The sequence below is a fragment of the Rhinolophus sinicus genome, chromosome 12 (assembly GCF_057876585.1).
Source record: "Rhinolophus sinicus isolate RSI-liver-muscle chromosome 12, RSI-T2T, whole genome shotgun sequence".
Lineage (NCBI taxonomy): Eukaryota > Metazoa > Chordata > Mammalia > Chiroptera > Rhinolophidae > Rhinolophus > Rhinolophus sinicus.
The window spans coordinates 43,814,349-43,840,043 of NC_142512.1; the positions used below are offsets into that span (position 1 = coordinate 43,814,349).

The following is a 25,695-nucleotide window of genomic DNA, read 5'->3' on the forward strand; positions in this document are numbered from 1 at the left end:
AGGCTCAAATGAAATATAAGATGAAACAGCAATTTGGAAGCCCCTTTTCCATGTGAGATTGTGGCAAGGCCATGGGGGCAGAGAAAAGGGCCAGGAGACTTTCAGAGGCTAAGAAACAGGGTTTTTGAAGCATTGATTTTTGACTTTCCAATTAAGTCAAAGAGAATTTAAGAAAGCACCTTCTACGTGTAAGGCATGTGTTGGGTACTGTGGAATTCATGGTGGGATATAGTTCAGCTTTTTACAGAGTCTAAAGTGTAGTAACTGCCACAACCTCTATGACATAGGGTGGTAGGCCCTTGGGATCCAGAGGGTTAGGCAGGTGGACACTTAGAGAGGGTGGAGAATTTTAGAATGGAAAAGAAAAGGTTAAAATTAGGAGGGTCAAGAGATTAGAAGAGGACTAGAATTGCAAGGGGAGAGGAGAAAGGACCAGAGCTTTCAAGTTTGGTTTGATCAAGAAGTTCCTTGATCATAACTGTGTCCAAATCAACGTAAGTCTTAGAGAAGAGGAGAAACACTAACATCCTTCTGCCTTCCAGATGATTCGAAGAGTTTCTCAGTCCAAGTCCGGCAGGTGGAGGATTATCCTGTGGACATCTACTACTTGATGGACCTGTCCTACTCCATGAAAGATGACCTGTCGAGCATCCAGAACCTGGGTACCAAGCTGGCTACGCAAATGCGCAAGCTCACCAGTAACCTGCGGATTGGCTTTGGGGCCTTCGTGGACAAGCCTGTGTCACCGTACATGTACATCTCCCCACCAGAGGCCCTCAGAAATCCCTGCTATGAGTAAGTCTCTCCTCTAGAAGTCAAGGCAGCACCCCTCCTCTTTTCCCCAAGCAAGTCCAAGGCCTGGTTTCCATTTCCCGCTCCAAGGTCACTTTGTTGGCTGCCTTCTGGCCAAATCATATCTCCTCTCTACCTTGGTCTTCCAGACAGGAAGTGGGCCAGCCTGTTGATTTGAAGTATTGTGTCAATAGAGTCCAAAGCGGTTTGGAGATCTAGAAAGAAAATCCATCAGCTTCTTGGGGTCTTGGTCACAAATACATAGGAGACGAGAGAATTGGATGGACATGAGATCAAAAGTTGAGAGAAATTTATGGATAATAGAGGAATTATAATTTCAGAATGATTGATTTCATTGCTCTTGTCACCACTGCCCTCACCATCAAGCGTGTGAGTCGTATGGAGTTAAAATGCAAGGAATTAAGTCCTAGAGGAATATAAAAGAATGGAAATGATAGTTATTGAACCCTCTAGTAGTCTGTAAATTGATAAGGATGCCTTTGTTGATACTCTGGTTTACAACTGAATGGCTTATTTATGTAATTGGTGGAGACTATGCAAATCCATGGATTATAATAATATTAAATCATGGTAAATAAGCTGACAAAGTATGAATTTGCTTTTTCGTTTTCAAAGTTATATGATGCGTCTTTTTAAGCTTCTGTCTGGGTTATAAGGTTCCCCAGTAAAGATGTCAGCCCAGTAAAGATGTCAGCCATCAATTAAAGCTCTGGTCTGGTGATAGACATGTTCCTGTCTGTCACAGATCTATCAATTTATTGATGGTTAGAGACATGGTTACTGATGAACTTTTGCTTTATTGTTGTGTTAATGTTACTTTAGAGAAGTATTAAGGATAAGGTGGTAACAACAACTAGAGCCTCACTCTGATCTAAGTGCTTTATATGTGTTAACTCACGCAAGCCTTACAACAGCTCTTATGAGACATGGGCTATCATGTCCCCATTCTTATAGGTTAAGTGTAATGAAACTTGCTTCGGGTCCCATGACTTATAAGTAAAGGAGCTGGGATTTGAACCCCGGGCAGTCAGTTTCTCCAGCTCATTCTCTTATCCTGTAGGTTAGCTGGAGGTAAGGTCAATGTGATGCCTCAGGTAATTGGAGGGGTAATTTGGAGTCTGAACTGCCTGGGTAATTGTGGTTGTATAGAATTGGCCTGGGCATACCACTATCCATATTTGTCCCCCTCTGTTTCCCTCCCATTCCCAACACAGTCTTTTCCATCATGGTGTCTGCTTAAATTATCTCCCTCGTTTCCCAGTATGAAGACCACTTGTTTGCCCATGTTTGGCTATAAACATGTGCTGACGCTCACTGACCAGGTGACCCGCTTCAATGAGGAGGTGAAGAAGCAGAATGTGTCACGGAACCGAGATGGCCCAGAGGGTGGCTTTGATGCCATTATGCAGGCTACAGTCTGTGATGTGAGTTTGGAGGGGATGGAGTGCCAGGTGTGGTTGGCACAGATGAAATGGGGAAGGAAGTGGCTCAACTGTGGGGATTTTTGTGTGAAATAAGAGATAGGAACTAAGCAGAGCTTCGTATAGTATAAGCAACAAATTGTTCCTGGTAAGCAGTCTCTGCTGGTCTCTGCTCCCTGGCCAGAGCTGACATTTGTTGGAATCTCATAGTCCCAGATGTTTTCTGGGGAGAGCATCTTCTTATCTTCTCTAAAAGCATATCAGAGTCAAGCTGGGTTAGTGTAACCTCAGCAAAGTGGGCAGATGTCCACATATGATTCTTCTAGCCCAGCCCAGCTCTGCAGATGCGTTTTTAGATGGGTCATGTGGTTCTCACCAGAAAAGTTATACTTGGAGTTGAATCAGGTGTCTTTCAGCCGCTTGAACTAATCAGCCAAGAAAACAGAAACCCCCAAGTTGAAAAGCGCCAGTTTATGTTCCAAGAATTGGAACTGAGGCTCTTCTCTGAGACACCCCGTTTAGCCCTTCAGGCAGGGAGGTCCCTGGGTCTTTGTGTGGTTTTTTTTTTTGCAAAGGACATGGCTAAAGTTGCTTTCTCTCCTTTGTTTTTTTCTGTTTTTTTTAAACAGGAGAAGATTGGTTGGAGGAATGATGCATCCCACTTGCTGGTGTTTACCACTGATGCCAAGACCCATATAGCACTGGATGGAAGGTTGGCAGGGATTGTCCAGCCAAATGATGGGCAGTGTCATGTTGGCAATGACAACCATTACTCTGCCTCCACTACTATGGTGAGATTCTTGGTACCACCTATGGTCCCTAATCACTATGGCCAGGACTGGCCTAACCCAGGTACAGTCTTTGTGTAAATATGAAAATTAACCTAATGGTAGCCCTTCCTCCGGGCAGGGAGCAAGGCTTGTTTCAGCCTATCCTCCCCATCCCCACCCCCCAAACCAACTGGACACCTTCATCCAGGGCACAACCTGCACAACCATGAGAAAAGGTCTTGACTATGGTCAGTGGTACCTCTACCTCCACTGCCTCCAGCAGCAGCAACAGCAGCAGCATCCAGAATGGATTCAAAGGACTTTTGCAGGTCCAGCTGGGAAGGAGGTCTTCCTGTCTCCTGTACATGGACTAGTCCCTTCTTGGAATACCATGCTCACTTGTGGTTATTGGAAGGAAATAGAGGAAAAAGAGATAAAGATCATCAAAAGCATGGAGAGCCAATCCTATGAGGAAAGGTTAAAGGTCTCACAGTCATTTAGTTTGAAACAAAGACGGTTAAAGGCTGATTTAGCTGATACATGGGAAGACTTCTTATAAGTTGTTTTCTATGGCTGTAGAGGTTAAATAAGAGGAAACGAGTTTAAATTGAAACAGGAGAAATTGCTGGAAGCCATAAAGAAACTGTACATCCCCTCAGAATGCCGATACTCTGGGTTTCTGGGGGTAGGTGTGAACTCTTCGTCTCTTCAAGATAATATAGCAATTACTTTGTCTAGGTGGCTTACAGGTACACCTGTGTAAAGGCAGGAGCCTGAGCTGGATGATCTCATGAGCTCCCTGCAAGGTCTGGGATCCCAGGGACATGCTCACAATTCATCAGCATCCCCACTGTGGCTCGAGTTCCTCCGTGTCAGCTGTATCCAAGTTGAGCACCACCTGGCAATGGGTGAATCAGTAACTACTGACACCTAATCTATGCAAGGCTCCTTACCAGGGGCTGGGGGAGATAAAGAGACTATATGGAGGGCCTACCCTTAGGGAGCTTGGGGTTTAGTTGAGGAGATGTGTTATCAATAACACAAGATGCATGATTAGTGCTAAACGGGCAGCATAGTCACTAAGGGCTTTAGGTATTTAAAGGAGGAAAGCTCATCATGAGCTGGGATGGCCAAGGAAGGCCTCCTGGAGATGGTAGGACCTAAGCTAAGTCCTAAGGAAGGAGCAAGACTACCAGAAAGAAGGCTATTCCAGGTGGCAGTAAGAGAGTGGGACAGGCCAGTGGTATGTGGAAGAGGGAGAGAGCTGAATGATGATTGGAAGGCAGGGTTGGAAGGACCACATGGTGGGGGATTGTGAGCGCCCAGCTAAGGCATCTATCAGTAGCAAAACAGGAGGAAACTTCAAAACAACGAGGTCTAACAGCGCTGGGCCCCTCGAAGCAGCTCCTTGGTATGAATGCATCGAATTCGAGTAGGAAGAAAGAGGTGCTTAGTTTTGACTCTTCACAGCTGGGCTTGTGTTGCTGTCTACCCTCGTGCCTCATGTTGCTCATGGGCTGAAAAGAGTTAAGCACCAGTGCTGTCTAGGCCACGTCCCAAATCAGTCAAGTTCTAAGATTTAGAATCTGGGGATGTATGTGAATAGACTTCTTAACTAACCTCCACATCCTCCCTCTTTACAGGATTACCCCTCTCTGGGGCTGATGACCGAGAAGCTATCCCAGAAAAACATCAATTTGATCTTTGCAGTGACTCAAGACGTCGTCAATCTCTACCGGGTGACTATGCCATCAGGGCTTCCTGGAGTGGGGGTGGGGCCCGTGGCGGGTGGACCTGACTCAGGGAACCAGCCCACGCTAGTGTTGGCCATGGTTCCAAACCAGGAAAGACCCTCCTCCAACCTGTTCCCAGGAGCTAACGATTCCAACCTTGAACTTAGCAGGCTGGGTATGTTGATGTTTGCAATGGGGGAGGGGAGCAATTCCGTGGGGTGAAGGGTGTGAGTTGTTTTCTTTAATTTTGCTCAGGGCTGAAAAACTGCTCGATTTATTACTGGCAGTGACAAGTAAAAATATCCTATCCTTCCCTCAATCTTCATTTCAAGACCCTCAGTCTGATATGGGGAGGGCTTTTGGAGACCACCACCTTTATTCAGTCAGCCCTGGACATGTGTCTTCCTTTCTAGAACTACAGTGAGCTCATCCCAGGGACCACAGTGGGGGTTCTGTCTGCCGATTCCAGCAATGTCCTCCAGCTCATTGTTGATGCTTATGGGGTGAGTGTCTTGCACTGGGAAGAGGCCGGCTAAGAGTCCGCCTCACTGGGCATGACCCGGGAGGGCTCAGATTTGGGAGTCCTGCTAATCCACTGTGCAGCCTTCACTGCCTTCCTCATGGGCTTCCAGAGGCCAGGTGACAGCCATCATTGGGAGGAATGCAGCCTTCTGAGGAAGAAGTGGCTCAGATAGGAATGCCAGGAGTGTTAGAAATAATGGGCGAAGAACTTAGAGGAGGTGGAAGGGACAGAAAGGATGGGGATGGGGATGAGGAAGGTGCAGAGCCCTGAAATTGGGGGCGGAGGGTGGTAGGGTGAGGGAGAGCTGGACTCCAGCAATAGAGAAAGGAGGGAGCTGAGCCACAGGGAAGGTGAGGTGGATTAAAAATTAGGTAGAAAGTGATACTACCCAACGTTACCAGTCTTAGCACTTCCTGTTTGCATATCCATGAGGCAAGCAGGAGGATGTAGCTGGTTTAGATTTTACCCAGACTCACCTAGGCACAATAGGGACAGAGAGGGGGAGCAGGTCCTGGCAGGAAATGCAGCAGGGAACAGGCTCCAAGGGGCGCCCTGGCAGCCTCCAGGTGAACCTCAGCTTCTGCTACTGCCAGGGTGAGTCCAGGGCCACCTGACAGATTTTGCTTGGGATGGAATGGGCTCTTACCGATTCCTTCTCACCCCATTTCCTTACCTTCTTTTACCCTTTACTGCTCAGAAAATCCGTTCTAAAGTAGAGCTGGAAGTGCGTGACCTTCCCGAGGAGTTGTCTCTGTCCTTCAATGCCACGTGTCTCAACAATGAGGTCATCCCAGGCCTCAAGTCTTGTGTGGGACTCAAGATTGGAGACACGGTGAGGAGGGCTGGGCAGGGGCTGAAGCTGAAGAGCTGAGTGTCTGGGGGTACCCCACCCCTTCTTTCCCTGTACCTTCTTTCTGAAGGTCATTACAACTTAGATATAATGGAGCTGCCAAGAAAGTTTAGGCTGAGAAAGTTTAGGCTTCTGTTGCCCAAACTTTCTCTGTTAAGTGAACTTCACTATCAGGATTTTTAAAAACTTGCATTTAGGTTACGTTTGTTTGTTTATGCACAGTTGACTGCAAATGAAAATATTTCTTACCTTCTGTCCCTAACCAGCCTCTGATCTTCCCCAAGGTAATGTCTTTCTTTCCTCCACAATGTAAAATGGCAGTCTTCCGTAAACATTCATTGAGCGCTGACTTTGTGCCAGGCATTGTTCTAGTTACTGAAGATTCAGTAGCAAATGGAACAGGCAAAAATACCTGCCCTGACGGAATTTCAGAATGCAAATGTTCATTTTGCCTCAACAGCTTTCCTTCCTTAGTGATTTGTTCTCCTCTGATTAGGGGAGAAGGGTTGGTGAAGGGGGAGGGAGGAGAAGAGGAAGATGTCTATATCTATATATCTCTATCATCTCTATCTCGATCTCTATTATCTATATCTACCTCCATCCATCTGTCCATCTGTCTGTCTATATTGTAGGCACATGTACACATACCGCATGTAAGAAATATTGGCCTGAAACGGGTTTGGTTGCACAGGTGATGAAATGTTATGTGGAAATTGAACAGTAAATCCGGAGCCTGTGGTTGGCCACTGTGTGGCCATTGTGTGATGCAAATGAGCGCTTTCTTTGTGTGTCTTGCTGATATTATGTAATCAGTCCAGCTAGCTTAGTTGGCCAGAGCATAGCATTCACAAGATCACAGGTTCTGTTCTGCTTGAGCTGGTTTATTTTCCATGTGGAATAAAAAAAAACTCAACCTTCTATATCATAACTGTAAACACATGTCTCTGCACCCAGCCAGATGTGTCACAACTGCACAACTATTCCAGGGCTCTTAGTTTTGCTTTGCAAGTGGGAAGGCTGAGGGACTGCAGATTTCTGGAGGATGAGACACCCAGTTTGAGTATTCCTTGGCAGGACAGAGAGAAGCTTCTTTCCCTCCAGGGCTGCAGTGTTAACAGGGTCCACCTGTGTGAATGTGAGTGTGTGTGGGTACCAGGACGGAAGGGGTGTGCAGTCCTACTCACGATCTCCCTTTCCATCCAGGTGAGCTTCAGCATCGAGGCCAAGGTGCGTGGCTGCCCCCAGGAGAAGGAGAAGTCCTTCACCATCAAGCCCGTGGGCTTCAAGGACAGCCTCACCATCCAGGTCACCTTCGACTGTGACTGTGCCTGCCAGGCCCATGCGGAGCCTTTCAGCCGCCGCTGCAACAATGGCAATGGGACCTTTGAGTGTGGGATGTGCCGCTGTGGGCCTGGCTGGCTGGGGTCCCAGTGTGAGTGCTCAGAAGAGGACTACCGCTCCTCCGAGAAGGACGAGTGCAGCCCCCAGGAGGGCCAGCCTGTCTGTAGCCAGCGGGGCGAGTGCCTCTGTGGCCAGTGTGTCTGCCACAGCAGTGACTTCGGCAAGATTACGGGCAAGTACTGCGAATGTGACGACTTCTCCTGTGTCCGCTACAAGGGGGAGATGTGCTCAGGTGAGGAGAACTGCATGCCCCTCCCGTCCTGGTACTCACACACAGTCGCATATCTGCAGCATCTGGAAACCTAGGCCAGGGCTCAAGGAGGGCTCAGGAAGGCACATGGGGCAGAGCTGAGTGGATGGTGTTCCACTCCAGTGGCAGAAAACAGAAATGAGGTTCTTTTTAATTCCCTTCAGCTCCCTACGTTCTTGTTCGTGGGGTACAGGAAAGCGGGGCTTCTCTCCTAGAATAGCATGGGAAGGAGTGGGGACACTTGAAGAGTTTTTTTTTCTTTCATCTGCTCTTCCCCTAATATTTTAAGTCACTGGTTCCTAATCTTTTTGAGGATATGGACCAACCCCTTTTTCAGGAAAAAATCATTGGCTGATGGTAATTAAAATTTATTTATACATTTGGAAAATTGGTTGGGACTGGTTTATGGGTGTATTGTGTGGCCAATCAGAGATTATAAATGGCTTCTAGGGTGACCAAATCCATGACTCAGGTTGGAGCTCTAACCAGCTGAGCTAATCCACCCAGAAGTTCACTTTAACATCAGCCTTTTAAAAAGGCTTGATTCGAAAGGTGAACCTGTGTCATTCTAAAGCATGCCCAAATCATTTAAAAGTGGTTCCATTTTATTATCATCTATAACATTGTTTCCTTTACTTATGCCAACAAAATTAGAGAGATTGGAGAAAAACGGTATCAGAGATGAGGGGGGGGAGAGAGATCAGCTTCACATAGACGCATAGACGCGCGCACGCGCACACACACGTCAGTTTAAATTAGGGCATGAGGCAGGAATTTCAGTTCATTTTAATACTTCATAGTATTTACATCATATTCAGAGTACCAAAGGGAACGGGTAAGTTTGGCATGGGAGACTCATGGGGGAAAAGGTTGGGACTGAGGGGGAGAGGGTTGCCCTAGGACAGGCCTACAGGGAGCCTCCCGTGGATAACAGGGCTGGAGGGACGTCCTCTAGGCCTCCATGGCCTGATTGTTCCTGGTCTGCTGTGAGGTAGTGTGGGCGGGATCCCAGCCAGAGTGTTTCCTTTGGCTGCTGGCTCCACTGAAGCCACAGAACAAAGCTGCCTGGGTCAGTAGCCCTGGTTCCTGCCTCCCACCGGTGCAAGAACAGTTCATTGTCAATATGCTGAAGCCAAATTCATTAGGGAACCCCAGGCACTGCAGCCTCACAGAGGCTTCCCTCCTCTACTTCCTGCCAGGGTGCTAGATTCCCATCGGACTCAGGTTGGACCCTGTGGTGCCATCATCACGTTCCCCAGTGAGAGATACTCAGGGACAAATACTCACTGAGCACCTGCCCTGTGCCAGTCACTCAGTGTGTATGGGTGAACAGGGGTCACGCGTGATTCCTGACCTCTTAGAGCTTATAGCCCAGCTCGTCATTGTCTCTCCCCAGAGCTGTTGGCCTTTGGTCTGTTCTTTGCTGCAAGCAGCGTTCATGAGGCAGGAGCTCTATGGCTGGGCCATTTCTCTAGCCCCTGCCCTGCCCCTCTTTGCGTCCCCACTGGAGGCACTGTCCTCAGGGTTGCACATTATCAGCACTCCTCCCTCAAACTTAGGGAGTACATCCTTGTTCTCCAGGAACTCTTCCACCTGCCACATCCATGAACACAGATGGCTCGGACACCCCCGTGAGCCAGTTTCTGTGCTGTGTGCAGTGGTGGTGTGGGACAGAAAGGCATGAATAAGACAGTTTTGCCCTTCATTAACTTAATTAAGGATAACGCACAACATGAAGCAGAAAGTGGCAGAACCCAGCAGTGAGGTGTCCTCAGGAGTGTTACAGCAGTGAGGGGAGTGTTATAGGAGTCCACTGGAGACAGACACGCTGTGGACAGGGGAGGCCTGGGTGGCTTCTTGGAGGAGGTGGCATGTCAAAGGAAGAGCTTGTTTATAAAGGAGAGGAGCTCTGGAGGTCAAGCTATAGAGAGAGAGTGATTGCATCCCTTCTGACTTCAAATACCAACTCCTCCCTTTCCTTTTCCTCTACATCTCACCCCCTCCTTTTTCCCTATTTCCCTCCACTTTTTTACACTTTCTCATTTCTCACCACCCACCCCGCCTCACTTTCCTGTGAATCCAGGCTCAGCCACCCTGTTGCTGGAGGTGTGCCAGTCCTGTGATGTGACCACACTGTGGCTTCCTTTTAAGGGCTGACCCTGCCAGGGCTTTGGCCTGCCACTTCCACTCCCAACCTCCCTCCCTGGCTGGCCTGGCAGACCCGTCTCCTCAAAGATCACTTTGTTTAGCTTTACAAAGGAAACACTATGCGACAAACGTTTCTGAGGAGGCTGAGGCTTCTGAGTGCTGCCAGGCCTGTGGTGTCGGCCTTTCCTTGTCCGGGAGACATGGCCAAAAGCTGGATGTAGTGGACACTGTAAGACCCCACTCTGCTGCCTGGCACACCCTTCCCCCAGCCGCTGTTAGGCTGCTAATAATAGCTCACAGCTGCCCCTTTTGTAGATAATTATCTTCAGCTGACAGGAGCCCTCAGACCTTGGCCTTTGCTATTTTTTAAGGCCAAAAGGATTCCTGCTGTTTGCTCTTTTATGTATTTATACATTGTCTTTTTTATGTATTTATACATGTATTTATACATTGTCTAACAATAAAGAAAGAGGAAGAAAAAAATTAATGATGGATAAGGGGTTACACAAGGCCAGTCCTTTTGCCTCAGAGGTGGGACTAGCTCTGTGGTGCCACGCATGCTTCAGAGCCCACTGTGGGATCAGGCTGAAGGGAGTCTCCAGCTGAAACCGCATGCCTACCAGCTTTTGACTCCTGCCCTGCCCTACTTCCCTACCTCTCTTCTCCTTGCCCAGTAAGTCACTTAAACAAGCATCCTCACCACAAGCTGTACTTCTAGGGAACCCAACCTCAAAATGCAGTCTTTTTTCTTTCTCCACCCTTCTACCAGTGTCATGCAGGGCAGCCTATGGGGTCTCAGCTCCCGCTCCCCACACAAGAACGCAGGATGTGGTGAGGCCAAAAAGGAACACCCACGGAGCCATAGGTAGGGGAGTGATACCACTATAGTGTCACTGGAGGCTAGATTCACACAACATGCGACCTGCTGTCTGCTTTTCTGCCAACCGACCGACTCTCCTCGACTCCCCAACGTAGCCGCAGCAGTTATATTAGTGGCCAATGGCTACAGCTGACGGCCATCCACTACCCGAGCCAGCACCGCTCCACATGAGGCTGAGAGCCTGGAAACTGCTCTCAGGGGCTCTGTCCCCACACTCCACCCATACAGGGTCTCGCCTCACAAACTACACGACAAGCGTCTTCCGCGAGGGTCCCTGTGCAAGGAGCCTCAAGGTGAATGCAATATCCTGGGCACAGCTAGGCTCTCTGGACACAGCCAGGGTTTCTCAGGGCACCACCAGTGCTTCTGGGCACGGCCAGACTTCCTGGGCTTCTTAGGGTACCACCAGTCTCCCCGGACACAGCCAGGGTTTCTCAGGGCACCACCAGTACTTCTGGTCACAGCCAGACTTCCTTGGCTTCTGTTGTGCAGGGTGTCATGCAGAGTCTCTGGTCCCGCTCCCCACATAAGAACGCAGGACATGGTGAGGCCAAAAAGGAACACCCACGAAGCCATAGGTAGGGGAGCCATACTACTATATTCTCTCTGGCAGCTGGGTTGGAGACACAGGAAGCAGGAGCCACACAATTCCCAACCCTCACTGCGCCGCTTGCAGGTTCAGCCACCATCTTCTTGCTAGGCCCCCATTTTTTCTGCTAGCGTAGCCACAGCAGTTATATTAGTGGCCAATGGCTCACTGGTTACAGCTGATGGCCATCCAATCACAGTTGATGGCCATTTAGTACCTGAGTGAGCACCTTTCCACGTGAGGCCGAGAGCCTGGAAACTGCACTCCTCGCTCTGTCCCCACAAGGAGCCAAGATTAAAAGCCTCATTAAGTGAATATTAGGGGAATATAGCATTGGGAGTTAATGCCTGCATTTAAGCAATGTAACCCCCAACCTCAGTCTCTCCCTCCCATTCCTACACTGATGTAGTAAAGTGAATAGTTCTTTTCTAGTCGGGCCAATGGCTCTTTGCAGTAATAGTTAATACAACACAGGGCACACATTGGTGAATGTGTGTGTTTTCCAGGAACTTAACTAGGATGTAACCTCCATGCCTGTCTTGTTCACTGCTGAATCTCCAGTGCCCGGAGTGTGGTATGAGCTCGATAAAAATTTGTTGAGTGAATGGATAAACAAACATTAATTGCATGCCTTTTCTGTGTCAGATGATGTGCTAACATTATTGATGCAAAATGGAATACAATATGTGCTCTCCCATCAAGGAGGTCACAATCTAGAAAGAGAAACAGGCAAGCAAATGGGTTGAACATAAAGGCTGAAATACGTAGAGGTACATATGCATGTATGTGCTGGGAGAGCACATGAGCACAGTTGATTTGGCCTGGGGAGGTCAGAAAAAGTCACAGAGAGGAAGGAACATCTGAGCTGAGCCTTAAAGGGTGAGTGGGGAGTTTGGTTGCTAGTGGTCAGAGGAGGACAAGGCATCCAGGCAGAGGGAACAGCGTGATAGAAGCATGAAGATAGAAGGATAGAAGATGGCGAACCGTTCATTGTGGTGGCTGATGTGTGGCAATGTGAGGAGGGTGATGAGATGTGAAACTGGAAAGCAGTTTGAGCTGCTGTCATGGGATGGGGCCCTCACCAGCTCGTCTGCCCCCACGGGCTGTATTTTCAGGCCATGGCCAGTGCAGCTGTGGGGACTGCCTGTGTGACTCCGACTGGACAGGCTACTACTGCAACTGTACCACTCGCACCGACACCTGCTTGTCCAGTAACGGGCTGCTGTGCAGCGGCCGGGGCAAGTGTGAATGCGGCAGCTGTGTTTGCATCCAGCCGGGCTCCTATGGGAACACCTGTGAGAAGTGTCCCACCTGCCCTGATGCCTGCACCTTTAAGAAGTGAGTAGGCAGAGAAGTGAGTTGGAGAGAGTTGGGTGTCTGGGTGGGGGATGGAGAGGGTCCCCCAGACTAGAACCCCCAACTTTTCAGGTTCAGTCTCTTACTCACCAAAGCTTTAGGGAGAGGAGCCTGCTCCAGCCACGTGGCTGGCTTTCCTCTTTCACTGAAAACTCTGGGGAAAGATGGAAGCAGAGCCAGCTGCGAAGGGGCCAGAGTTGTATCAGCTGGACTCCAGCTGGAGAAACCCCGCCCCTAGGGTTAGGATCCTAGGGGAGTTAGGAGGAAGGCTACATACACCAGGTAACTTCTGGGGAATATCCCAGTGCTGATCTAATTCTGTGGGAGTTGTGGGGCTGGAGTTATGAATGGCTGGAGTTGTGAAAGAGAGATATTCACCGGTACAAACGTGACTCATTTGGGGGGCCGAGGAAGCCCCTGTCAGCCCAAGTCTGTGGCACTGCCATTACTCTGTCCACGTTAAGCAGCGCTGGATTCACAGACGTGAGACTCGTGCGTCTGTACAGGACCCCATGCTTAGAAGAGCCCCACACTTGGTTTAATGCTCTGCTGTCCCTGTCTTGGAATTCTTAGTAATTTTTGAACAAGGGAGCTGGCATTTTCATTTTGCACTGGGCCCCCAAACTATGTGAGCTGTTCTGATTTAAGGCTTCCAGAAGTGGTATAGGCTTCACCTTCCTGTCACAGTCTCAGATGGGACATGAAGAAATTGAATGACGTTACCTGGAGGCCTCTGCCTGCCAGGCCCTGCCTACGGGTGAGGAGAGCACTCCCACCCCTGAACTCCAGACTTGACTCTCTGGGCCCCCAGGATTGTCTCAGTGATGTTTCTGGTTGCGTTTGTTTTCTGAGGTGGAGTAGCTCTCTGGGTGTATGGAGGTCAGAGCCAGACTGAAACACTCCCAGGGTTGCTCTTCCCTCGCCTTAATCCCTGTGTTCTCTTTCCTTAGGGAGTGTGTAGAATGTAAGAAGTTTGAGCGCGGAACCCTAGTCAAGGAAAACACCTGCAACCGTTACTGTCGTGATGAGATTGAGCCTGTAAAGGAACTTAGTAAGTTCAGCGTGCCATAGAGTTGCACACACCCAGATTCTGAGTTTTTCCAATTTAATCTCAGAAACTGTCCACGTCTCATCTGTAAAATGGAAGTTATTCTGACCTCAGAGGAATGTTGTACAGGCCCGATGTACAGTAAGCACTTAGTAGAAGACGCTGGGTTCCCCGAGAGTCCCCCTGCACCTCTAATCTGTTCAACAGACCCTCCTCCTTCTGTTTCCCAGAGCCCACAGACTCAGCAAGATCCTGCAAATAACTTTGAAAGTATCTATAAACCAGGCAACCCTAACTTGACCTCCTCAAGGAAAGGAAGAGAATGTACCCCGTTTTACAGATGAAGAAACTGAGGTGCAGAGTGGGAAAGTATTTGCTCATGACAGTCTTGGCTTAGTAAGCTAGTAAGCATTTACTAAGTTTACTTCACTAAGAATGCCCAGGGAAACCTTCATCCTTATGGCATTGTAGCCAGTATCATTATCCCGAAGCCTTTTGGGCTCTCTGGAGCCCCTTGTGGAGGAAGACAGAAATACAGTGGGGAGCAAACCGCCTACAATTCTGGTTTGTACTTCATCTGGACTTCAAAGGAGATGATCTTTGCTGCTGTCAGCACATCTGATGTGGTTATCTGGGCTAGGTAGGCATTGAGTGGTGCCTGGGACATGGCATTCTCTCAGGAGATATTAACCTCCCACGAAGGCAGGAAACATTTTCAGTGAGAATTACAGTAAGACACAGCCAGTCAGTCAGCTTCTGGGTCGGGGTGTTATGGAAGAGAGTCAGATCTCTGGACCCTTTGGAAATATCAGAAGTGGGACTGGGGTGAGGATAGCAGTTTGGGGACTGAGTTTGAAGAGACAAATTTTCCTCTGGAGGAAACGGTGCTTTCTATGATTAGTTCATGGAGAAAAGGCTGATGAGATGTGAAATTTTTATTATCTAGACCAGATGGGTATTATAAGTTAGTTGATAAGTATTCCTACAACAATCCCCCACTCCCACCATAATCATACAAATAAATGCTTATTTATATGGAATTTTATAACTTATAAAAGTTATAAAAGTGTCTTTTCATGCACATTATCTTATTGTTTTCCCAATAATCTAATAAAGTAGAACTATAGTACTATTGTTATCTTCATTTTGAGTATGAAGAAATTGAATCTCAGGAAAGTTAAGAAACTTGTCCAAGCAAATTAGTGGTGAGTTAGGATTAAAACCAAATTCTGAAATTCTTTCTCTTTCCATGGTACTACCTTGTTTTTCTGAAAATAAGACCTAGTCGGACAATCAGCCCTAATGCGTCTTTTGGAGTAAAAATTAATATAAGACCCGGTCTTATATAATATAACAGAAAACCGGGTCTTATATTAATTTTTGTTCCAAAAGACGCATTAGAGCTGATTGTCCGGCAAGGTCTTATTTTCTGGGAAACACAGTGGAATACTGGTTTACTGAAGGCTTATTGAATTGAAGTCTGTAGGCTGTGCTTCGAGACTCATGAGCTAGTCCTGCTCCATCATGATTTGCTGTACGACCCTGGCACGTTGGCTTAATCTCAACGTGTGACAGTTTTACCTATCAATTCCATCAGTGTAGGGCATAGTGCAGCTAGTGAAGGGTAACCGATAGTTTCGCTGTCAGAAGGTTCTGAAAGAGAAGGGATGAAGCCTATAAAACATGATGGGAGTCAGAGAAGAGAGGATGGCCCTGGAAAGGACCACTGGATCAGAAGCAGAAATGGAGGCACTATAGGGCTGAGGAAACAAACTATTGCGAGTCATTGAGCAAGCAGAGAAAGGAAAGAGAGGGAAGGGAACACCCACTGTTTATGCCATCTAATTCTCAACCAACCCTGTGAGATGAGGGCATTATTTTCCTTTTATAGATGAAGAAAGAGGGACTTGATGAGGTCAAGTAACTTACCAGAGACCACGCAGCTGGTAGGTGGTAGAGCCAGGCTTTGAATCAGATTAATACTGTTATGTCATGTCTCTTCCAGAGGAAGGAATAAGAATCAAAAAGGGCCTGTGAGGGACAAAATATATCCGTCAGGGTCATTTGGAGGCAACTGCCAGACACAACAGCCATCTCATATTCAGGCATCTTGCCTAATGTCAAACATACGGTTTCCTGTTGCAGAGTTTCCCAGTAATCTCGTGACTGGGGTTTGAGGGTGGCCCGATCTTCCAGGAATTGACCCATTCTTCATTCTCCCATCTTTCTCCCTCTCCCAGAGGACACTGGCAAGGATGCAGTGAATTGTACATACAAGAATGAAGATGACTGTGTCATCAGATTCCAGTACTATGAAGACTCCAGCGGAAAATCCATCCTGTATGTGGTAGAAGAGCCAGGTCAGTGAACCCCAAGGGCCCCTGGCCCTGCCCCCAGGGAGAGGGAGAACCATCTTAGGCAGTAATTTCCACCCATCATGTCTCTTAAACAGAACAGCCAGGTTAAGCCTGACTTTACAAGTGATAAGGTAGGTCCTGTCATCTGGGGGTGGGGGTTCTACAAATACAAATATTAGCAAGAAAGCGATTTGCTAATTGAGGAGATAGAAAAACAAGATGGTGGGTAAGGAGAGGAAGAAGGTTGATGTGAATCCCATGAGGGAACAAAATGTATATCATGGCATTTTGTGAGGTGATAATATTAAGAAGTAAGGAATTTAAATTCTAGGACTTTTTAGCACAAGGCATTCTGCTCTACTAAAAGTCACATGGTTGCCAAGAGCAACCAGCTTGCTGCTTCAGAGGAAGGCCTGATGGTTGGAGAGGCTTACCTTAGCAGGTTCACCACGAGATGTGGCGGAGGGTGTGAGGCACCCACCCCAGGCTGCCTTGAACACTGAAAATACAGTGCTCGCTCTCCCAGCCCCCTGGATGCAGGAGGAGCTCGTGCCATCACACGCAGACCAGCCACAGTACATCTGCTTGCTTTTCCTTGCCACCTTCATCTCTTTCCTTTCCCTTAAACAACAGGTCAAGCTATGAGTCATTAGAAATTATTTTTGAATAGTTATTATATATTAGGCACTGGGCAAGGAATATAACAGTACATCAGGCTGACGTGGCACTCGCAGACCACGGAGGAGACAGGCGCGTGTATCCATCAGGACACTGCAGGGGTAAAGGCCGTGCGAGGTGGACCAGATCTTATGGGAGGGAAGGAACCATCTCCGAAGGCAGAGGCTAAATCAGTCAGTCACTTGACATTCTTTACAGCTATAGGGATTTCTTCAAATCATTCTTTAGACCAGGGGCCAGCAAACTTTCTGCAAAGGGCCAGATGTTAAATATTTTTAGTTTTCTGGGCCCTATGGTCTCTGCTGTGACTGACTTCTCAAATCTGCCATGATAGCAGGAAAGCAGCCGTAGACCATATGTATTAGGTTGATGCAAAGTAATTGCGGTTTTTGCAATTATTTTTAGCCTTTTAAACCGTTATTACTTTTGCACCAACCTAATCAAAGAAGGGGTCTGGCTCTATTTGCAAAAACCAGTGGCAAGCTTCAGGGCAGTGGTTCTTAAACTTTAGTATGTTTCCTTTTTTTAAAAAAATCCAGAGTCCTGAGCCCTGTCCTATACCCACAAAACTTTGCCTCTGTGTTCTTTATGAGTGCTCTTGGTAATTGTGATGTACCCCAATATTTGAGTGCCTCCCTTTGCTTTAGACACATCGCTTCCCCCGTGAATCTTCTCAGACCTCTTCCAGCCGCCATTCTACTGACTCGTTGGGCGCTCCTGTTTGATTCTGTGCTTCCCTTACAAGGGCCTCGATCACACCTTTAAATTCCTTTGATCACCTGTCTCCCTCAGTAGATTATAAGGTCCATGAACACATGAACTGTCTGTCTTATCAATTGTTATATCCCCATCCTTGGCTCAGTCATCTGCAGGAAGATACTTCATAAATGGCACTGGAACGAATTAACAGGACTGACTATTCCTAGGAGACAGGCAGGTTTATATATATCTGGTATCTGTTGGGAGAGTTTTGGCTGCTTGGAGAAGGAAGGGAATGAAGGTGGGAAAAGGGCTGTTACATCTGCGTCACCCAGGGTGTCAGGGAGAGCAATGTGCCCCCATCTGATATATTGTTCATCAGCCTTTCCCAAAACTCTCAACCTTCAAAAGGGAAAAGGAAGGAAAAGAAAGGGCATCACCTTAGTTTTAGCTAGTGACTCCAGGGAAAGCTGACACGGGGAAGTGCAGAGGGAAGAGTCTGGGTATGTATCTGTGAACAGATGTGGATTATCGGGCCATGCCTTCCTCACACTTTCCCATCGACCTGTGCTAACACATTTCACAGGTTTTTCACACCCATCCTCTCTGTCCCTTTTCCCTTCTCATTTTGGAAGAGCAGTATGTTCTTGCTTTTGGCCTTAACATTACTTTATCCCGGTGCTACAATAATGCTTGCTGGTGCTCCTGCTGTATCAAAATCTTTTGGCTGGGTATCCTGAGACTGGAATCTACTCCCTGGAGTCATGGGGAATGAAGATGATGATAACCTGGGATGGTACAAATAACGCCCAGGGGTGGGGAAACTTCTGGCTCTCTGACAGTAGGCCTTTTCCTCCACATTAGGAGATGAGACCCCAAACCCATATTTCCTGTATTGTTGCCCTGGAATTCCAAGATCTGCCTCTCTTCTCACTCTCCAGCCCCCAATAATTTTCAGGGGCTCTGGCTTTGAGTAGAATGTAACATCTGAGGTGCTGGGATATAGGTGGAGATTATTTTCATTCTCTTCCCTAACTCATGCCCTTGCATAGGCTCTCTTTGGAGGGCTAAGCCACTACAGGGCAGCAAAGAGGGCACTGCCAAAGGGGTTGGCATTGGCTGAGTGGTGTTTGCTCTGCACTGGGCCCTCATCACTCCCAGATAGGGTTGCCTGATAAAATACAGTATGTCCCATGCAATATTTGGTGCATACTTATGCTGAAAAGTTAGTCATTGTTTATCTGAAATTATATTTAACTGGATTTCCCATGCTTTTGTTTGTCAAGTCTGCTAACCCTCCCCAGTCTTTCCTGACCCTGCCATGGGTCCTCATCACTATGGCTGTGATGGCTCCCCGGAGACCACGTGATCTTGTCTCCAGGAAGCCTGCTGTCTACCCCGTTCAGGACAGATGGTTAACAGATTCCCCCAGCCCAGCTCCCCAAGACCTCCTGGCATTCTACTGTCCTGCCCATGCTGACATGCAGAACTGAAGAGATTTGGCTTTGAGATTTGAGGGTCAGCCCTGTCTCAGTCTTTCAGAGAATTCATGGTTGCTTTTCCCAGAAGAACTGGGGCCCTTCACTCCTGGGAACTCAGACACTGGAACCTCATAGCCTCTCTCCAGACGCTCTTTTAATTATAGACAGGTTGTAATTTGGTGGCTTGGGGAAATGCCAGCTTGGGTTTGTGGTGGTGGTTGTTTTTGGTAGTGCATAGTGAGGGTAGGATGTATGTTTAGACAAGAAGGTGGGAGACAGTGTAGAAGTGGGTGTGACCTCCTCTCTGGACCGTTAATACTCATATATATACAAACACCTAATTACATAATACCTGAGAAGTTACCGGAGTGAGCTCACCCATCAGACACTTGTGGTTTATGGGGAACAGAGGTCTGCTGAGCATACTTATGTTGGCCCTCAGAGGGGTGACGCACCTCTGTCTGTGTTGGTTGTTGACTGGAGTTGAACAGGAAGTTGGCTCTCAATTGGGTTAGGATTTTAGATGACTAAATATTTTGGGAAGGAACCCAAAACATTGTCTTGGTTGGCAGGCTGCCTGGTCTCTAAGTATACTAAGAAGGTCATTAGGTTCCCAGCTCTCAGGAATGTAAATATCTGAACCAGGGTAGCAAGCTCAAATACCTACTAGGAACTAGGTAAATAAATTAGTGAAAACAGGTATAACAAAAGCGCCAGTAATAATGGTAGCTGATATTTTTTGAGCATTGACTCTATGCCAGGCACAGTTCTTGAGTTCTTTAGATTCCTTTATTATTCCTCATAATAAGTTTCCAAAGTCAGTGCTTCAGTGCTCTTACTTTCTCCATTTTAAAGATGGAGAAACAGGAAACAGACACGGAGAAAGGTTAAATAATTTATCGAAAGTCACATAGCAAAGTCAGTGGGAAGCCAGGATTCAGCCCCAGGCAGTTTGGCTCTAGAGCACAGAATCTATCTAGTAGCACAGACTCAGTGACAAGTCACACTTTGCCTCCATTCAGTGGAGAAAAGAAAGTGGCCAGGACTCTGGCCAACTAGACAATGTATCCCGTCTAAAAGGGGCAGCTATTCCTCAGCTCTAGCCAGTTGCTGACCTGGAAGAATACATACATAATAGAGTCAGTGTTCCTAGATCTTTTGATTTTCTTTTTAAGAAGAAGAACCTGAAATTTGAGGGGGGAGAATCTCTTGATTATTCAGTCTTGCCAATAAAATGAAATTTTTAATAAACACCCATGCGAACCCACACTGAGAAGGCTAGATTCTGCCTGTGGGTGACCAGCTCACAACCTCTGATTTAAACTACTCAGGACAGATTATTGCTATCCTAGAGATTGCTCCCCTCTTTTAGAAATTAGTTGATTTATTTTGTAAGACCTGTATCCTTCAGAGAATTCTCTAGTACTTTATTATTAGGTTGGTGCAAAAGTAATGGCAGTTTTCGCAATTTTTAACCTTTTAAATTTCAATTACTTTTGTACCAACCTGATACTTTGTCAAGATGATCTTATTTGTAGCCAGTTCAAGTGATTCTTGCTCCATTCACAGTCACCCTGCTCTGTGCTCTCTCCTGACAGAATGTCCCAAGGGCCCCGACATCCTGGTGGTCCTGCTTTCAGTGATGGGGGCGATTCTGCTGATCGGACTTGCTACTCTGCTCATCTGGAAGCTCCTCATCACCATCCATGACAGGAAGGAGTTTGCGAAATTTGAGGAAGAGCGAGCCAGAGCAAAATGGGACACAGTAAGAGACTGGGCTGGGTTGGGCTGGGTTGGGCTGGGCATTTTCTTAAGCCATTGGTTCAGGAGCCTGAAGTGGACACAGCAGCTGGTTATGGTGAACAGGTTCAATCAGTTTTAGGTTCACTCTAGTTTTCCAGTTAGCCTCTGTTCTGGAAATGGGGAGAGGGTCCAACCTTCCCACTGTCCTCACGCTTCCTGGAAATCACATGATTCTCTCTCTACCATCCAGTGACCACGGGCCACACTGACTGAGCAATAGGGTCCAACTCTGCTCTGAACACTGAAGAGATGAAAAGGAAACATTCTTCCATTGAGGGAGACAGAACACGCTTGAGAATCCTACATTGAGAACATATAATACATTATATTCTAATAAAGTTTAAAGCATTAAACACAAACAGAAAAAATGGGATAATAGCTAGTATCTACTGAGGATTCACCATGTACCACAAACTATTCTACGTGCTTTTTATGAATTAAATTATTTCATCTCCATAACAACCCTATGTGGTAGGCAGCATTATTATATCCATTTTAGAGATAAAGAAACTGAGCACAGGGAAGTGGGAGGGCATTCCTTTTTGGGTCAGCCTCTTAGAAATAGTGGCAGGAATGTCATTCCATCTCATTCTCTTCTTTTGCCTCAAATGATGATGATAGCTTTTAAATCAAACACCATGTTTGGGCTCCCTGCAGTTTATCCAGACAAGCATTTTTTGAGAACCTTCTATGCACTTAATTTTACTCTAGTCTCCCTTGGCTCATCTTCTACATTTAGACTTTTTTCTGGGCCTTCCAAATAGCCATTTGACTCCCTGACTGCCCAAGTTTAGGCTGTAAGTTTGTTCCCATTTGACGGTGACCTCAAGCCTTTGTACCCAACGGTCCCAAGAAACAGATGTTCCTGTTCAGATAACATAGAAATCTTGAACCTCAGAGGTGCATGAGAATACATGGTGTTTCTTGAAGCTACCACTACCAGACCTTATGGATTTGTCACTTTTTATTAGAAAATAAGTTGGGAAACCTAATGAGGGTCTTATTTTTTTCTCATAACATGACGGTTTGTGGGTAGTGCTTGAAGGGATGAGATGAGAACTTATTCAGAATTCTTTGAGCAACAGCTGTCTTATATGTTCCCACCATTGCTTCGTACATTTCTCTTCCCTGCCCACATCCCCCAGCATGGTCACAATAAAGGGAAAAGGGGAGAAGGGGAAAAAAGAGAGTGTGAGAGAGAGGGAGGAAATAGAAGATGAGGGCTAAAAGCTATCCTGAAATGTTTTGGGATCACCAAAAAGTGATGGGCTGAATTTAACCCCTTAGAAATAGTGGCAGGATGGCATTCCACCTTCTCTGTCCTCTTCTTTCCTATCCATTCCCATCTTAAGAGTGAATGTGTGAGTGCAGTGAGCATTAAGCTGTGTGTCAATGGTATATCCCAGAGAAGGGTGTCTTGGACAGACTTCTCAGATGAAACGTAAGCCGTGAGGGTAGGGAAGAATTGAGGATTCACTGTCTGACACTTTTCTGTTCTCTCCGCAGGCCAACAATCCACTGTATAAAGAGGCCACATCCACTTTCACCAACATCACCTACCGGGGCACTTAATGACAAGCAGTCATCCTCAGATCACTCTCAGACTGTCCCAGGATTGTGGGCATCTCTGCAGTCGTGTTTACAGGGGACAATATCTGTGGGGTGGGATTTGGGGCTTGGAATGGGGTGGGGTGGGAGACTGTCAGTGTGTGGACGTGTGTGCGTGTGAGTGTGCTGCCTGGGGGGGAATGTGTAATTTAAAACTCGCCGCGTGTCCCAGATAAGCAGAGCTCCTCGGCTTTTGTTCTCAGAATGCCTCAGATTCTTCCTGCTTCATGTGAGTGACCTACGTAGCTGAGCGGGTGTTCTTTATTACCTCAGTGAGAAGCCAGCTTTCCTTCTCGGACCATTCTCCCTGAAGAGAAGGGCAGGGCTGAGGCCTGTCATTCCAGAGAAAGGGACCATGACTCGACTCTGAGTTTACGGTGGTTGGGCCCGACTCTCTGCCGCTCTAGTAGGAACTGCTCAGCTCTGCAGCCTTGTTGTGTCACCTGTACTATCTGACAGTGTCGTGTTACCTGTACATCTATGTCCTTTCCCTTCCCTCAAGCTGAAGGGGAGAGCTGAACCACCAGAGCCTGTCCCTTTTGCCATCACCTCAATCCAGCATGGTTCTCTCATAAAGGGAGTCCTTACTGCTTAATTCTTTGATCTGTTGGAGGAGAGGATGGCAGGGCCACTCAGGGGTCACGCATGACCTGGGGGAATGTGCCAGGGTCCCCCAGTTAATAATCATAACCCTTCAGATTTGCCCCATTGGCAGCTCCACGCTAGAGGTTCATTGAGGTGTGTTTTACCCTTAGGCCAGCACCACCTCTTACCTCCTACTTCCACACTCTCACTGCTGTAGATGTTTCCTACGTCCTGGGGCTTTCTCTCATGACCAAAAGATTTTCCTCCCCAGGAGGGTGCTATGGTTAGAGCCTGAGGTCTGGCCCACCCTCAGGCCTCCTGCCCCTTGTCCAAGACACCTCCACACCCCCTACCCTGTGCTTCTATGTGCTATATCTATCCACGGGGCTGATTGCATTAATCTACCTCTGGGGTGTCTTGTGATGGAGTCATTCCCACGGGTCTCCGAGTCTGCTGGGAATAAGTACCAGGGTGGAATGATGGGCCAGTTGCATCAGCATGTGTGGCCTATTCTGTGGGCTGGGCAACCTCATTTTCACTCAGTCGTTACTCTGAGAGGCCACAAGTGCAATCTTATTTTATTTTTCTCACTGGGGCACCTGAAACCATGATGAGGCTTGCTTAAACTAAAGAAACATGTATATAAAAATACTTGTATTATATTTGTAATTTTATTTGATGACAAGGAAGGAGAGTAGAAAAAGCCACACAGACTTGGGCTGGATACAGACAGCGCCTCTTGGCATCAGTCGTAACAAGTCACTGCCCAGTTGCTGGATCTGTAAGGGCTCCCTCATCCTGCAAGCCTGTGGGGATGGACGCATCGACGCGCTGGACTTTTCCTGAGGAGGAGGGAAACTGGCTCTTCGTTTTTTCTAGCAATAGCAGATGCTCCACTGGTGTTTACATTTGTTCAACATTTAACAACCACTCTCACCCCCCAAGAAAAAGGGAAGGGCTTATAAACAGTGGTCTGATGATCAGGAAATCTATAAACTAGGTCCTGGCCTCAGTGTCACAGCTAACGAATCTTTAAGCTTAATTGAGGCAAGTCACTTTCTTCTCCCTGAGGCTCAGTTTTCTAGTTTGGAAAATGATAGGTTTGGACCAGCCAGTCTAGAAGGTCTCTTTCAGTGTCACCATTCTAAGATGCTGGGACTTACTGTGACATCAAACACGTGGTGAAGATTCTGTAGGAGGTCGATACTGTTTGCCTTTTCGTTGGGAGATTGGAGAGACCTGGCTTCGGCAAGAGCAGATGTCATTCCATAGCACTTTTCTCAGTGAAAAAGCCTCATTCTATCCTCTCTTAGAGTCCCTTCTCCAACTTTCGTTAGCAGTGACAGCTCCTGATGTAGCACTTACGCTCCACTTCGTTCTTATTTCTTAGTTCACTTTGCACACATTTGCACCCACATATTAGGGAAGAGGAATCCAAAAGAAGTAGCTGAAATATGTATTCTGTATCCAGGTATTGACCTTGAGGATTAGGAATGAGGTAAATGACCGAGCCCTGTCTCTCCATGGATTACCCTTTATTATAGAGGATGGTAACGTCATGGCGGGATAAATGGGGCAGGGGGAGGGCTGATAAGGAATCCAAGAAGTTTAGAACCTAACTATAACCTTTGGCTACTGAGACAAGAGTCCATTAGAGTAGTAGCTGGACTTCAGATAAGATGGCTTATGTGAAGAGACTCTTATCAAAGGAAGAAGAACATGTATCCAAAGGATGAAAACATCAGTAGGAATCTTGTCTGAGCTTCTGAAATGAGGTTCGTGGGCCATTAAGCCCAGTACTGCTTGTCTGTCTGTGGGGAGAACCTGCACCTGTGCTCAGGACAGAGCACATAGCAGTCAATTTTGGCATCAGGTAGGGTGAACATCTAAGTAGTATTTTGGCAGGGCAGCCGGTTGGCTCAGTTGGTTAGAGTGCAGTGCTCATAACACCCAGATTGCTGGTTCGATTCCCACATGGGCCAGTGAGCTGCACCCTCCATAACTAGATTGAAAACAACAACTTGACTTGGAGCCGATGGGTCCTCTTCCCCAATATTCCCCAATAAGAATTTAAAAATAAATAAATAGTATTTTGGCATCAGAAAACATGGCCCCCCCCCCCAAAAAAAAAAAAAAAAAAGAAAAGAAAACATGGCCCAAAGAGGTTATTTGTACCCAGCTCTTTGGGAGATGTTTTATGTTCAATCTCAGGGTTTGTGAACAGTAATGAGAAACTTTGAACATTCCTGACAAGTTGTGACACAGAAAGAGTTGTTCTTTACCTTTCAGATAGTCCTAGACCATCCAAGATTTCAAGGTACTTCTTTTTGTTAAGTATTCCTGGTTGAAATGACTCAAGTGCCTTTCTGACTTTCTAACCACCTCCTATGTATGAGTTGTGCAACAATAAATTAAATGTGTTTTCCAAAAAGAATTGACCTAAGGCTGCCCAGTGCTTCCTGTGTTGTGTTTTCTGTCTCCTTTGGGTGAAAAGAATAAGTGTTATTGCTTCACAAATGATTATTTTAGAATAAGTGTGTTTCCAAATCTAACAGAATGATGACAACTATGGGAACTAAAGTTAGCCTCAGAACCTAGAGCTTTTCTTTAGACTTTAGTAACCTTTTCAAAATGAGTACATTATTACTGTACTAAGAGTTAGAGTTTTGTTTTGTTTTGTTTTAATTGGTGATTTTTAGGAC

General features: G+C 46.9%; 1 protein-coding gene across 1 annotated transcript in view; it reads left to right on the forward strand.

Annotated features, from left to right (window-relative positions):
* The window catches only part of ITGB3 (integrin subunit beta 3), a 47,795-nt gene extending 22,364 nt beyond the window's left edge, over window positions 1-25,431 (forward strand). Inside the window, exons 4-15 of the mRNA XM_019733055.3 lie at window positions 543-795; window positions 2,075-2,237; window positions 2,864-3,025; window positions 4,648-4,743; window positions 5,151-5,240; window positions 5,958-6,092; window positions 7,314-7,743; window positions 12,494-12,716; window positions 13,685-13,785; window positions 16,023-16,142; window positions 20,596-20,762; window positions 22,307-25,431. Of these exons, the coding sequence (XP_019588614.1) occupies window positions 543-795; window positions 2,075-2,237; window positions 2,864-3,025; window positions 4,648-4,743; window positions 5,151-5,240; window positions 5,958-6,092; window positions 7,314-7,743; window positions 12,494-12,716; window positions 13,685-13,785; window positions 16,023-16,142; window positions 20,596-20,762; window positions 22,307-22,372 (2,006 nt within the window). The 3' untranslated portion in view covers window positions 22,373-25,431. The remainder of the gene's footprint in view (window positions 1-542; window positions 796-2,074; window positions 2,238-2,863; window positions 3,026-4,647; window positions 4,744-5,150; window positions 5,241-5,957; window positions 6,093-7,313; window positions 7,744-12,493; window positions 12,717-13,684; window positions 13,786-16,022; window positions 16,143-20,595; window positions 20,763-22,306) is intronic.
* Window positions 25,432-25,695: the final 264 nt, after the last annotated feature.